Raw genomic sequence first — 13,980 nt, 5'->3', positions numbered from 1 at the left:
ACCCTTACAAGCCTTGTTTTCCTATTTTCAGATGGGTGACTATTTTACTAAGCTTTATTACCTGGTACATTATCATTCTGTTGGTTATCTATATAATAAACGTGTTTTGTTTTTTAAACAAATCACCATTTAGATTCTGAAAAGCACTTTATTTTATTATTATTTTTTATCCTCACCTGAGAACATTTTTGCATTTATCTTCAGATAGAGTGGGAGGAAGAGAGAGAGAGAGACATTGACGTGAGACAGACACATCGACTGGCTGCCACCCACACGACCCCACCGGGGCCGGGGACAAACTGCAACCAAGGTACATTCCGAACCCGGGACTCTCTGGTCCGCGGGCCAATGCTCCAACTGCTGAGCCAAACCGGCCAGGGCATGAAAAGCACGTTAGAGATAACTGCCCAACACCCTTATTTTATAGTCCTGTTTACTGAATGTTTTTTGCATAAGTCTCTCATTTTCATCTAAAAGAGTCATGCAGCTATTCCCTGGCATCCAAGGTGATTTCTTAGGCATGGAGGCTACCGAGTGGTCATTTCTAGACTTCTGAAACAACAGTACGAGGAGCTCCCGAAATACAGATTTCAAGAGCGAAAAAGTAAGAAGTGTGGTCACTCTTAGTCAGCCTAAGCCTTTCACTCATGCACATTTAATTCCAGAGGCTAAACTGCTTGTTTCTTCTGGTTAGATTGTTTTATTTAAATAAGAAATGCATTAGAAATAAGATGATAAGAACAAATGCAAGTCTTCTTAGAATCTGAATATAAGTAGTCTGACTCTGAGTTTTAGGTCCCTCACTGAATCCTAATGTACGGGGACTATGAGCTTTATGGGATTAACCATATATTTTACTTTGGTTTACATATGAACCATAGCAGAACCTTAATCCTGATATCTCACATGACAGATCTGACTGATAAATATCATTTATCAATTTATTTCTAAATAAATTGATCAGTTCATTTTTTTATTTTAAAAGATGTCTGCTTTTTATATTTTTAATTTTTTCTCCTTTATTGATTTTAGAGAGAGAGGAAGGGAGAGGGTAATAGAAACATGGATGACAGAGAACATCCACTGGCCACCTTCTGCATGCCCCTTCCCCACAGGGGATTTGGCCCACAATCTGGGCATGTGCCCTGACAGGGAATCGAACCCGTGACCTTTTGGTGCATGGGTCAATGTTCAAGCACTGAGCCACACCAGCCCAGCAATCAGTTTATTTTATTTATTTATTTATTTATTTATTTATTTATTTATTTATTTATTTTTATCCTCACCTGAGGACATCCTCCCATTTTTTTTTGTTCAGATAGAGTGGGAGGGAGAGAGGAACAGAGAGAGAGAGAGAAACATCGATGTGAAGGGACACATCGAGTGGCTGCCACCCGCACGACCGACCAGGGCCGGGGACAAACTGCAACCGAGGTACGCGCCCCCAGCGGGAACCGAACCCGGGTTTCTCCAGACCGCAGGCTGACGCTCTAACCGCTGAGCCAAACCGGCCAGGGCATCAGTTTATTTTTTATTGGCCCCTTTTGGAGGGTGAGGAGGTGGCCTAGAAATATGAAGTTATAGGCAAGGGATAAGCATTCTGTGCTATGTAGGGCAATGATTAGTGATATTTCATCTCTCCCACTAATTTTTTTCTTTTCTTTATCTTTTCCTTGTAATACTCTCAATTTGTTTCATTTTTTTGGTGGGAAGGATTCTCTTTTTTTCCCCCTCTCTTTATTCTTTTTAGGATAGTCAGCGGCCCTGGCTACATTGATTCTTCTAAGAGACAGCCCTGTTGCTGAGTTGAAATAGAACTCAGAACACAGGGAATAGCCCAAAACAACAGGATAGCTTTGGGAAAAGGAGAAAGGGTGACACCTACTGGAAGAACTTCTGAGGTTCTGTCTGATGCCGGTTAGACTCTCCTTGGAAAAAAGTACATGCACACAAAACTTCACCTAATTATTGGGAAGCAAAGTCCCCCAAAGCACATCCATTAACTCCAGGAACTCCAGGTTAAAAATAATAATAAGAGCTCATCTTTATTAAGTGCTTACCTTGTGCCAGATACTTTAAATGTATAACCTCATTTAATCCTCACAACTACCCTGAGATAGACATTCTTATCCTCATTTTATAGATTAGGAAACTGAGGTCGAGAGATCTTCAGTAAGTAGCCCAAAGTCACAGCTATTAAGTTGTGGAGATGAATTTAAATCTAGGGAAGTCAGAATTCTCATCCCCTAAGGTATACTGTCTGCTTTAAATACATATATGTAATTATGTGTAGATATAATTTTTATATAATTTTATAATTAAAAATATGTAGTATTTTTCTCTTATGAATCTCAATGATATTTCTGAAAGATAAGTAAATAACAATTAACTTAAGGCAGTACAATAAAAACAAAACAGATCTCAAACATTATCCCACATGTTCCTCCTGACATATATTAAATCATCATTTTCACAGGACAGGGGAAGCTTCGCTGCTACATTGTAGGTACTAAGGAAAGGTAAAGAAACAACAGGGTTAGTAATACTAGAATACAGAGGTAGAAAAATGTATACTACTCAGGTGCTGAGACATTGATCTAATGGGAAGAGCAATTTTTAGTCTAGAAAGTAGAAGGACCATTCCAAGCACTAGACTTGAAAGTCAGGAAGCCTAGACTTGAGTCTTATAAACTGTATGTGGTATAAAAAAATACTTTAATTTTTTAGTAATTTTGTTTCCAACTACTAAAATTAATACCTGTTAATATAGACTGTCATGTATAGAAAACAAGTGCCCTCATGCTACACTCCCCAGAGAAGAAAGATTGCATACGTACACCTAACTTCCCCATCCTCAAAGGCTTGTGCCTTCCAATCAGAAGACATATAGAGCCAAAAGCATCGAGGGAAGAGAGCTGAATAGTCAGTGTGTTTATTGGCAGCAGAGTATGAGAGAAGAGGACCAGATAATACCACTGATCGACTCATGCCAGGGTCTTCCTGAGAATCTGAGATTCCTGAGGTGCATTTTAACGTCAAAGCGTGTTCAGAACACACTAGACTAGTTTTCCCATGGAAAGCATTCAGCAGAAAATGTCTTTTTAGTACCCAAGACTTGATTGCATAAGATTTAATTATGAAGCAAAACAAAAGCTACTTTCAGAAGCCACATTCTCAAATTCCTCAAATGTTGCAGACATACTCATATTGCCACGTAGTGTATTCTTATACCCACGATTTGCTGCAGGAGCCAGGTGTGGAAAGGACAAGTCCACGCCATCCACATCCATGCCTAGCTCTGGGGGAAGCCCTTTCTCCACGCCCTCTGACTGGCCTGACGGGGGTCACAGTCCTCCAATGGGAGGTGAGCGGGGACAGACAGGTTCCCTGCTACATCGTCTTGATCACCTCTGCCTGCCTTCCTAACACTGACCAGAAGGGAAGTACCTAGAACACAGGCAGTCTCAGTGAAAAGAGAAGGGCAAGAAACTCTCAAAACAGATTTTGAGATTAAGGTCAAAATCCAGTATTCCTTTCATCTCACTGACGAGGGGTTAAGGAAGTTTGTGAGGTTTCTTTCTCTCCCCACCTTCTCTCTGTCTGTCTGTCTGTCTGTCTCTCATTGTGCACAGGGTTTAAAAAATTAACCTACTCCGACTCTAAAACACTGCTGGTGGGAATGCAGACTGGTGCAGCTGCTATGGAAAACAATATGGTGCTACCTCAAAAAATTAAAAATTGAACTTCCATTTGACCCAGTGATCCCACTGCTGGGAATATACCCTAAGAAGCCTGAAACACCAATCAGGAAGAATATATGTACCCCCCCATGTTCATAGCAGCACTATTTACAATAGCTAAGATCTGGAAACATCCCAAGTGTCCATCAGTAGACGAATGGATAAAAAAGCTGTGGTACATATACACAATGGAGTACTATGCAGATGTAAGAAAGAAAGATCTCTTATCCTTTGAGACGACATGGAGGGACCTGGAAAGTATTATCCTAAGTGAAAGAAGCCAAGCAGAAAAAGACAAATACCACATGATCTCACTTATATACGGAATATAATGAACATAACAGTCTGAGGAATACAGTAGACCCAGACACATGGAAGTAGGGCACAGACTGACATCCCTCAGAAGAGGGGATGGGGGGTGGGGGAGTGGGAAGAGATAAACCACAGAACTTATATGCATGTGTGCATGACCAATGGACATGGACAACTAAGCCGGGGACAGGGTGGAGGGGGGTGGGGTGGGGGGTGCCAATGGGGTAAAAAGGTAAAATATCTGTAACAAAAAAATAAATAAAAATTCATTAAAAAATATATATATATATTGTAGAAAAAGTAACTAAGACTTAGCCCTGGCCGGTTTTGCTCAGTGGTTGGCCCGTGGTCCTTAGAGACCCGGGTCCGGTTTCCACTATAAAGTCACGTACCTCGGCTGCAGTTTGTCCCTGGCCCTGGTTGGTTGTGCTGGTGACAGCCACTTGATGTGTCCCTTTCACATCGATGTTTCTCTCTCTCTTCCTCTCCCTCCCTCCCACTCTATCTGAACAAAAAAATGAAAAAATGTCCTTGGGTGAGGATAAAAAAAAAAAAGTAAGACTTAAACAACTGACAATAAAAATAACCCTCATATCACACAAAGGAGTTTTAGTAAATCTTAGCTCAATCTCAATTGAAATGTCATTGCTAGTCATTACTTTTTTTACAGTTTTGATACTGTGTTTGTCCATTCATGAACATACAGTCATTTGATCATGGCTATTGTGTTTCTAGTATCTGAACTTTAAAATAAAATGAAGGCCAGGGTCAACTTGACTGTCAGTGAATCCGGGAGTTACCATAGCCACTTTTGCCATGTAATAAATGTGGCTGATCTTAGAGTACATGTGATATCCCCCTGGGTTGCCTGTTGTTTTTATATTTATCTGCTCTGTATCAAAGGTATGTCATAAAAAAATTGTTTTCATTTTCATGAAGATAAAAATAGCAAATACAGATTATCACTTCAAGATGTTACTGTACTCCAGTAAATTATAAAATGTCGTATTTTTTATTTCAGTAATTATAATTCTAAGATCAATGTATTTTTAGTATATATCTGGTTGTGTTCTTATGACAGAAGATTATCTGCATTCTATAATTTAGATTCTGGTTGCTTTGGCAACAAAATGCTTGTTTTAAATTTAGAAACTCATTTATTTTCTGTCATTTCATCCTTTACTGTTAAGGAGACAAAATGTTTTCTGTTAAACAAAAAATAAAAGGAGATACGGTTCTAATGGGTGGAAAAAAAAAAATTTAACCTACTCCTTTAGTGCCATACTCAGAAGAGCAAGTAACAACATAATAACATATCCAATAAATTCTACCACTTTGAGATTGTTCTCTGAATCATCACAGAATTGCACTGATCATTAAGTGTCTGTGCGGAACAGTACCGGTGTCTGTGCTCATGCAGAAATGCACGGACTTCATCAAGTATACTTGTTGAAACAGTTTATAGTCCACCTTTAGAAGTTCACCTGTCTATCAGAGTTCAAGACATGAGAAATACTTGGGATATCACTGAGAGCGGGCTATGACTCTGCTTTAAACTGCTTCCTTTCAGGAGGGTGTCAATGGGGGGGGGGGGGGCGAAAGGAGAAACATCTGTAACAAAAATAAATCAATAAAAAAATAAAACACAAATAAACTGCTTCCTTTTAAACTGGTTCTGATGAGAACCTGAATAACATTACCTAATGTAGAGGAGTAGTTTGGGGCTATTTCACGTCTGCCTCTTAATTTCCACACCACAATTCCTGCCCTACTATAATGCATTAATAAATAGCAATGTGGTTAGCAAAACCATATGAGTTTTTATGAGAAAAAAGATAAATGTAGTGTGAAGAGGCCACAGCATGGGGCAGTGGAAGAATACTGGATTTATAATCCAGTGATAGGACTTCACATTCTGAGGCCCAAACTTCTCATCTGCAGGTAAATTGCTTGCATCTCATTTTCATCATGTATTCAATGCAGTTAATCACACCCACTTTGCTGCCTCCCAGGACTGTGTTGAGGACAAATACGAATGTAGTTGTGAGAAAATACTGTAGGAATTATAAAATGCTGCTAAAACATAAGGCATTGTCATTGTCCGCTCTATCTTGAGGAAGATATTGAAGAAGACCTTCCAGATATTAGCCACTTACAAAATTCCAAAAAAGATCTAGCTGTCACATGGACCAACTCCACTCCTCTCATTTTAAATAGTCTATTCTTGATGATCAACTTACCTCGATAGAGGGAAAGGCTGTTCAATTCTTGGGATGTAAATTCACAGATACAGACAAACAGCTTCTCTCCCTCTTTTAGGCTGGGGATGGTCACAATTTCCACAAAACTACTGGGGAACTGTCCTGAAAATAAAAGCAAAAATTTCCAACACTGAAATTTCTTTTTGTGTCTGTGTACCATGACAAAAAAAAACACCTTTCTAGGCCCATTTATAGAGCCCAGTTAAAACCTCACTGAGTAAGAACACAGAAATGCAATTCAATCCAATAAGCATTTACTGGGTGTCACGCTATGTGAGGCGCACACACTGCAGAGGGAAAATGAAGGAGACAGTGGGGCCCTCAAAGATCTGAAGATCTGGTCCAAACTCTAGTTTACACATTAACAAAAAAGTAAATTCTGAAATCCAGTGTCACAGCACAGGTACACAAATTTCTATGGGATATCAGAGAAGGGAGAGAATAGGTCAGAAAGAATATGAAAATTTTATTAAAAAGATAAAATTTGAGCCCTGGCCAGTTTAGCTCAGTGGTTAGAGTGTCTGCCCGCAGACCGAAGGGTTCCAGGCTCAATTTCTGGTCAAGGGCATGGTGCATACCTGGGTTGCACCAGGTTCAATCCCCGGCCCCGAGTGGGGGTCACGCAAGAGGCAACCAATCCATGTATCTCTCTCACACCGATGTTTCTCTCTCTCCCTCCCTTCCTTCCATTCTATCTTTAAAAAAAAAAAAAAGATAGCATTTGAATCTAAAAATGGGTAGGGTTTTAATAGGAAGTGGTAGAGAGACAGGGCCTGTCAGTTGGAAAGCATCAGGTTTAACTGATTCTACCTTCTAAATATCTCTGGTATCTGCCCACTTACCTCCAGACCCCCCACCTTGGTCCAAGCCTCAGCAACTCTCACCTAGATTACTGCAGCAACCTCCCATCCCGCCTCCTGCCTTCGGTTTAACCCCTTCCTATCATCCTTCAATCTGCAGCAGCGAGCTTTCTAAAAATCTGGTAACAATCTTAAATCACTTTGATGATTTCCCTTTTCTGTAACTACTTACCACACTCGGTCCTTCATGGTCCAACTTCTGCTCATCTCCTGAGCACCATCCCGTCCCCCCAACCATTCACATTTTATGCCATGCTGAACTTTTCTCAGTCCCTCCGAGTTCTCTCTTGTTCTAGGGCAGCAGTTCTCAAACTGTGGGTCACGACCCCTTTGGGGGTCGAGTGACCCTTTCACAGGGTTCGCCTAAGACCATCGGAAAACACGTTTCCAAAGGCGATTTATAACAGTAGCAAAATTACAGTTATGAAGTAGCAACAAAAATAATTTTATGGTTGGGGGTCACCACAACATGAGGAACTGTATTAAAGGGTCGCGGCATTAGGAAGGTTGAGAACCACTATTCCAGGGCCTCTGAACAAGCAATTCTCTCTGCCTATCCTCCTCTTTGCCTTGCTAACTCCAACTCATCATTTCCGTCTCAGCTGAGATATAATTTCTACTGGGAAATAATCGGTTATCTACCAAATGTGGGTTAAGTGTCCACGGAAAACAGGAGGTAGGTTCATCTAGGGGAAAAGACAGCTTTAATAAATGTGGGCCAATCATGGATCTAGGAAGAAGTGAATAGGAGGCATCACACTCCCTTTAGAAGAATGAAAGTGCCCTGGCCAGTTTGGCTCAGCGGTTAGAGTGTCGGCCCATAGACCAGAGAGTCTTGGGTTCGATTCCAGTCAATGGCATGTACCTCGGTTGCAGTTTGTCCCTGGCTCTGGTTAGGGTCATGCAGTGGCAACCAGTCGATGTGTATCACATCCATGTTTCTCTCTCTCTCTTCCTCCCTTTCTCCCTCCTGCTCTATCTAAAGATAAATGCAAAAATGTCCTCGGGTGAGGATTAAACAAACAAACAAAAAAGAATGAAAAGAAGGGTGGAAATGTTAAAAGAAGACAGCCAGCCTTTGCCCGGCCAGTGTGGCTCAGTGGATTGAGCATCGTCTGATGGACTGAGAGGTCCCGGTTCAATCCCAGTCAGGGCACATGCCCAAGTTACGGGCTCAGTCCCCAATGAGGGGCGTGCAGGAGGCAGCCAACTGATGTTTCTATCTCTCTCTCCCTTCCTCTTGCTCTAAAAAACCAATAAAAACATATTAAATAAAAAATAAGAAGACAGCCAGAGAAAACAAGGTGGAGAAAACCTTACATTCCATAAATCAGAGATAAAACTGCTAGTGAAAAGCAACGGCAAACGAGAGGGGAGTTCTGAAAGGAGGAGTAAGGCATATGTTCAGAAGACAAATAATGGTGCTGAATATAAAGGCTAAAGACCTGGGAAGAAATTGGAAAAAGATGGAAAAGAAATTAATGGAAAACTGGGCTTGGGGAAGCTAGTATCTAACCACTTCAACCTTTTGAAGGAACCAAAAGAGAGATGGAATAATAAGACATTCTCGCCTTGCTGGTAGAAATCACAGTGAATATATATGGAAAACACAAAAGGATTCTGAGTTTACTGAACTCAGAATTGGGTTTCTCCCTGATTCTTTATTTTTAATATGGAAAGAAGGGAGGGCTTGTGGTCCATTTTGTATACAAAGAATTAGGAGCCTCTTACCTGTAACATCCTCTTTCTTCCCTAGAAGCCAAAACTCATCCACCACTGCCAACACCTCAATAATATCTCCCACAAAGAGTGGGAGTTCTTCTGATACGCTAGGGCAGAAGTCAAAGATGGCTCGAACCACTGAGCCAGCCTCCATGTTTATAACCTGAGCAGAAAAGTCAAAAGAAAGGGAAAGCATAAATATTTAAGACACTGTAATTTAGATCTATATCTTAAGATTGATATGCTTAAGATATAAAGATACTTATAATAAAGTCAAAGCTAAGCAAATAAAAAGTTTATACTTAAAAATATCAAAGTAGTCTCACTTATTTCTTTTTTTTTAAACTTATCTTCACTGTTGAATGTATTACAGATGTCCCCCTTTTCCCCCTTGACCTCCTCCTCCCTAATCCCGCCCCGCTCCTGCTTTCCCCACACTACTGTCTGTGTCTTCTGGTTATGCACATGGCATATAAATTCTTTGGTTACTCTCTTCCCACCCCACCTCCCCCCTTCCCTTTGAGGTTCATCAGTCTAACCACCAATTTGTACTTTCTAATCCCTTCATCTTTTTCACCCAACTCCCTTCCCATCTGGCAACCAACAAAAAGCTCTCTGTATCTATGTGTCTGTTTCTGTTCGCTTGCTCATTTTGTTTGTAGATTCAATTGTCATTTATTTCTTTTAAAATAATAACTTCCTCATACATTTTTCATTTGATTCTCAAAGTCATTCTGGAATTGAAAAACAAAAAAGTGATCTGTGAGTGACTAAAAAGATACAAGTTGAGAAATAGATTTTTTCAATATTCCTGAAGAGGGTTATAAGAAAATTTGACATTTTTTAAGTACCAGGCAACAGGGTATTTTAAAAATATGATATTTTGGCCCTGGCTGGTTTTGCTCAGTGGTTAGAACGTCGGCCTGCGGTCCGGAGAGACCCGGGTTCGGCTCCTGCTAAGGGAGCGTACCTTGGTTGCAGTTTGTCCCCGGTCCTGGTTGCAGTCATGTGGGTGACAACCAGTCGATGTGTACCTCTCACATTGATGTTTCTCTCTCTCTTCCTCCCTCTCTCCCTCCAGCTCTATCTGAAGATAAATGCAAAAATGTCCTCAGGTGAGGATAAAAAAAACCACAATTATTTATTTTAAAAAGTAGGAATTTTAAATATGGCATTTCATTTATTCCCCATAACCATCTTAAAACTTAGGATACCGCCCTGGCCAGTTTGGTTCAGTGGTTAGAGTGTTGGCCCTCAGACCAAAGAGTCTCAGGTTCGATTCCAGTCAAAAGCATGTACTTCGGTTGTGGTTCAGCCCCTGGCCCTGGTCAGGGTCATGCAGGAGGCAACCAGTCAATATGTCTTTCCACATTGATGTTTCTCTCTCTCCCTCTCTCCTTCCCACTCTATCTGAAGATAAGTGGGAAAATATCCTCAGATGAGGATCAAAAAAAAAAAAAAAATTAGGATACTGAGGCTCAGCAAGTTAGAAAACTTAATTTGTCTAAGCTCACAGAATTAGTTCATGGCAGTAGGGCCAGGATTCAGACTCAGGGCATTCTGGCTCCTATCTGCTGAAACTGTGTCTGCAAAAAAAAAAGTAATGTGAAGCAAATAATAGCAGCAGGACCACGTCTTAACGGCTCAGACTTCAAACAGACTGAAAAAGTAAAAATTCATAAAAAGAACAAAAACGGGCTATGTAGATGGCACCTCCAGACAAGATTTTTTACACTACACCAGTTCAAGAATGTGTTTTCGGTTCAAAACATCTATGGCCCAACCTTGCCTTGTTATGGTGTCTGTGCTATAACAAGATGATGTATCCATTACCTTGATGTGTGGCCAGGGAGCCTAGGTACATGCTTAAGCAACAGAAATGGAAGACATAATCAGAGAGCATATGCCCACATATAAACAATCAGCCATGACTGGCTACATTTCCCCCTAGGCCTTTTACAAGGAGTAGCTGATGACCTCCAGAGTGTCCAGGCCCCAAGTCTATTTTTCTTTCTTTATTTATCAAGAATTTATTTGGTGTTGATAGAGATGAGGATTCTAACTTTCATCTCATATACTATAACTATAATCACATCAAAATGCACTAAATGTCTAATTACAAAAAAGAAAAAAGATGGTTATAGCTCTGTTAAGTTTATAATCTAAAAAAACAATGATATGGACAAACACATTGAGCATATGATAAATAGTTCAGTATATTAACACAGAGTACTGATAAGATTTTAATGAATCTTGCATAATATATATTTTGCAACACAATTAAACATTATATATGTAATTTGTACTGCTGAGTGAAAACATCTTTGTGGTACTGGAACTCTTTCTGTAATGAGATGACGTGGGTCTACAGTGAAAAAGAGAAGTGACTAGTAATATTTCCCACATCCTCTGCCCTCACAGATTTTCTTTAAATAGCAAAAACAAATCTAATTATAATCAGACACTGAGAAGGCAGCATAATGTGGATGCAAAGAGACCAGCATTCCAATTCCAGCTCCACTATTGATTAGCCATTTCACCTTGGACATATTACTCAAATAAACCCTCTGGACTTTGGTTTCCTTGTTCAGAAAAAGGGAGATAATCATACTTTCATAACAATCATCAAGAGGATGATGATAATGGTAAAATTATCATTATGCCTAATATCTAATGAGCACTTACATGAGCATTGTACTATGTAGGTCCTTCACTGAGTCTTCACAACAACCCTATTATATATTATTAATTCTCAATTTTACATGTGAGGACACAGGCTCAAAGAGGTGATGTAATCTGTCCAAGGTCACACAGTGAGTCAAAGAGGGAACTGGGAACCCAGATCTGTCTCCAAAGCCTAGGACTGGGCTGGTATAGTAGATGCTCTATAAATGTTAGCAATTATTACTAAACACTATTTCCATAATCGGCTACAAGCTCAAATCAGTGTCTCTGATATGGCATCACTAGAGAGTGTGCTGTTCCAAGTATATAAACACTACAAAATTTACCACTTCAACATGTCAAAACTTGGTTAACTTGGACCATGTTTAAAAAGACACATTATGTATCCCTCTGCCTTCTTCAAAAGAAGACACTGCACATGACTTATTCTTTGGCTGATGGATGCCAAGTTCATTATGAAGACCATACATGACTGTACTGTGTTGTAACACATAATACCAGCACCGTATAGCTTCTAAGTCGTCCTCTTTTGATGTCAGCCTTCCCTCTGCCATCAGTTTATCTCCTCTGTCAATTTTTCCAACCTCTTCCTAGACTGTTGTTTATAGTCTCCTGGGGAAGGGGGACCACACGTACACTGCCAAAATTATTAAAAGTTCCCAGATAAATAAAAAGTAAACAAAATCCAAATGAGAGGCTAACAAACTCTTCTGTGATGGTAAAATACATGTGTTAGTGCTAGAGTTTTTCAACAGTTATTTTTTATGTGCTTTGAGGCCCTGTTCTTAGTTTCTGGCTGTCTTCCAAAGGGCCGAAGCAGCCAGATGTCAGATTTCCACATAAGGGTGGTGTCATAAATATTTCTTTTCCTAAAACATAGTATTTTGCAAACCTCTTATCCATCTATACATTATTAAAACAACTCCTCAAAATTGGTTCAAGGTATATATTGTTTTCCTTCTACAACATTTTCTCAAATTCCACCTCCCTGTCAGACTAAATATATACCTCACTGTCTAAATGCCAAGTATAGAATTGGTATAAGCCCGGGGGATGACTGATAGAGCTACCCCGTCACACTGAGGAGTGACCTCTGCCATCTGAAAGGGTTAAAGCGTCTCCCTGAGAACGTCTTTGCTCTACCAGAAAGTGACTCAGAAGCACAGGAGGTCCGGCTGGATAGACACTTCCACGGGAACGAGTGTGCAATCGCCGAGGGATACACACCCTGGACGGCGCTGAAGTCACAGCCTGGCTAAATCACAGGATTCGTGCCTGCCACCAAACAGGAGATCTTAATGTCCTCTGTTTCACATGGAATATCATGAATTTCACCTCAGTCTTCTCTGTTCATAGAATACACTATGAAAAGCAACTGTAATTGTTCCTGTCTGACCCATTTTGGAAGCCTGGACATATCCTTTTCAATCATAAGTAGCTTATATAAGCGGTTGCACCGACTCCGGATGGAAGTCAAGGGGACCGCCGAGGAAACCGGGACACGATGGGCTTGGGAGCAGAGGAAAGGCCCCTTCCCTCGAGGCAGGCGCGGGGACAGCAGAAGCGCTGCGATGAGAACAGCCTGCAGAGAGGCATTCTCCGAGCCCCTGAACCCCGCACACCCTCCTGGAGTAAGGCTCCACGCAGGAAGAGATCCGGGCCTGCTCGGTTCACCCGTCCAGGGCAGTTCTCGCACATACACGACCCTCACGTATCTGGTGAGCAAATGATTTATTGAACTCTGGGAAAATACATGAAACCATCCATATAAAAATCTCTGCTTCCACTTATCTAAAACTAAACTATCTCTTCTCCGCAAATCGTTTCACCTTCCAGCCTGTAGAGCAGTGTCATATAAATCTTCCAGACCGAACATTAAAGTCTTAGACTTCACTTCATCCTCTCCAGGCCCCGGACGGCACACTAATCAATGGCAACAGCTATCATTTGAGAATCTGTCACAGCCCGACACTGAGCTGGGGCCTGTATCATCGCAGCACTGCAAGGCCAAGACCAGGCACTAGAGCTAGACACGGTGCATGGGTTCAAACCCCAGTGCCACCACTAAGCCATGTACTTAACTCTCCGCGAACAGCTGAGTCAGAACCAGAACTCAGGTCTGTTTGACGCCGATGTCCATGTTCTTTTTACTATAAACACCGCTTCTTTTAAATTTCACTGATTCTTCCTTCAAAATCTCCTAGACTTCCCTTTTCCACCCTTTGGTTCTCCAACATTTTATTATGAAAAGTCTCAAACAGTGAAGTTGAAAACAATGTTACACCTATCTCCTAGATTCTACCCTTAATGTCTTACTGTAGTCGCTTTATCACTTATCATCTATCTCTTTATCCACTTATCAATTCATGTTATTTTTTATGCATTTCAAATATATATTTT

The 13,980-nt window shown here is 40.7% G+C and overlaps 1 protein-coding gene across 1 annotated transcript in view; it reads right to left on the bottom strand.

The window, feature by feature from the left end:
• The window catches only part of LOC118632527 (dynamin binding protein), an 88,176-nt gene extending 79,127 nt beyond the window's left edge, over positions 1–9,049 (bottom strand). The window contains exons 1-2 of the mRNA XM_036265715.1: positions 8,905–9,049; positions 6,293–6,415 (exon numbers count right to left, since the gene is read on the bottom strand). Coding sequence (XP_036121608.1) covers positions 6,293–6,415; positions 8,905–9,049 — 268 coding nt within the window. The remainder of the gene's footprint in view (positions 1–6,292; positions 6,416–8,904) is intronic.
• Between the last annotated feature and the right edge of the window lie 4,931 nt (positions 9,050–13,980).

The sequence above is a fragment of the Molossus molossus genome, unplaced genomic scaffold, assembly GCF_014108415.1.
Source record: "Molossus molossus isolate mMolMol1 unplaced genomic scaffold, mMolMol1.p scaffold_m16_p_17, whole genome shotgun sequence".
Classification (NCBI taxonomy): domain Eukaryota; kingdom Metazoa; phylum Chordata; class Mammalia; order Chiroptera; family Molossidae; genus Molossus; species Molossus molossus.
The sequence above is the reverse complement of the archived record's forward strand: the minus strand, read 5'-3'. Positions and strand labels throughout refer to the sequence as shown.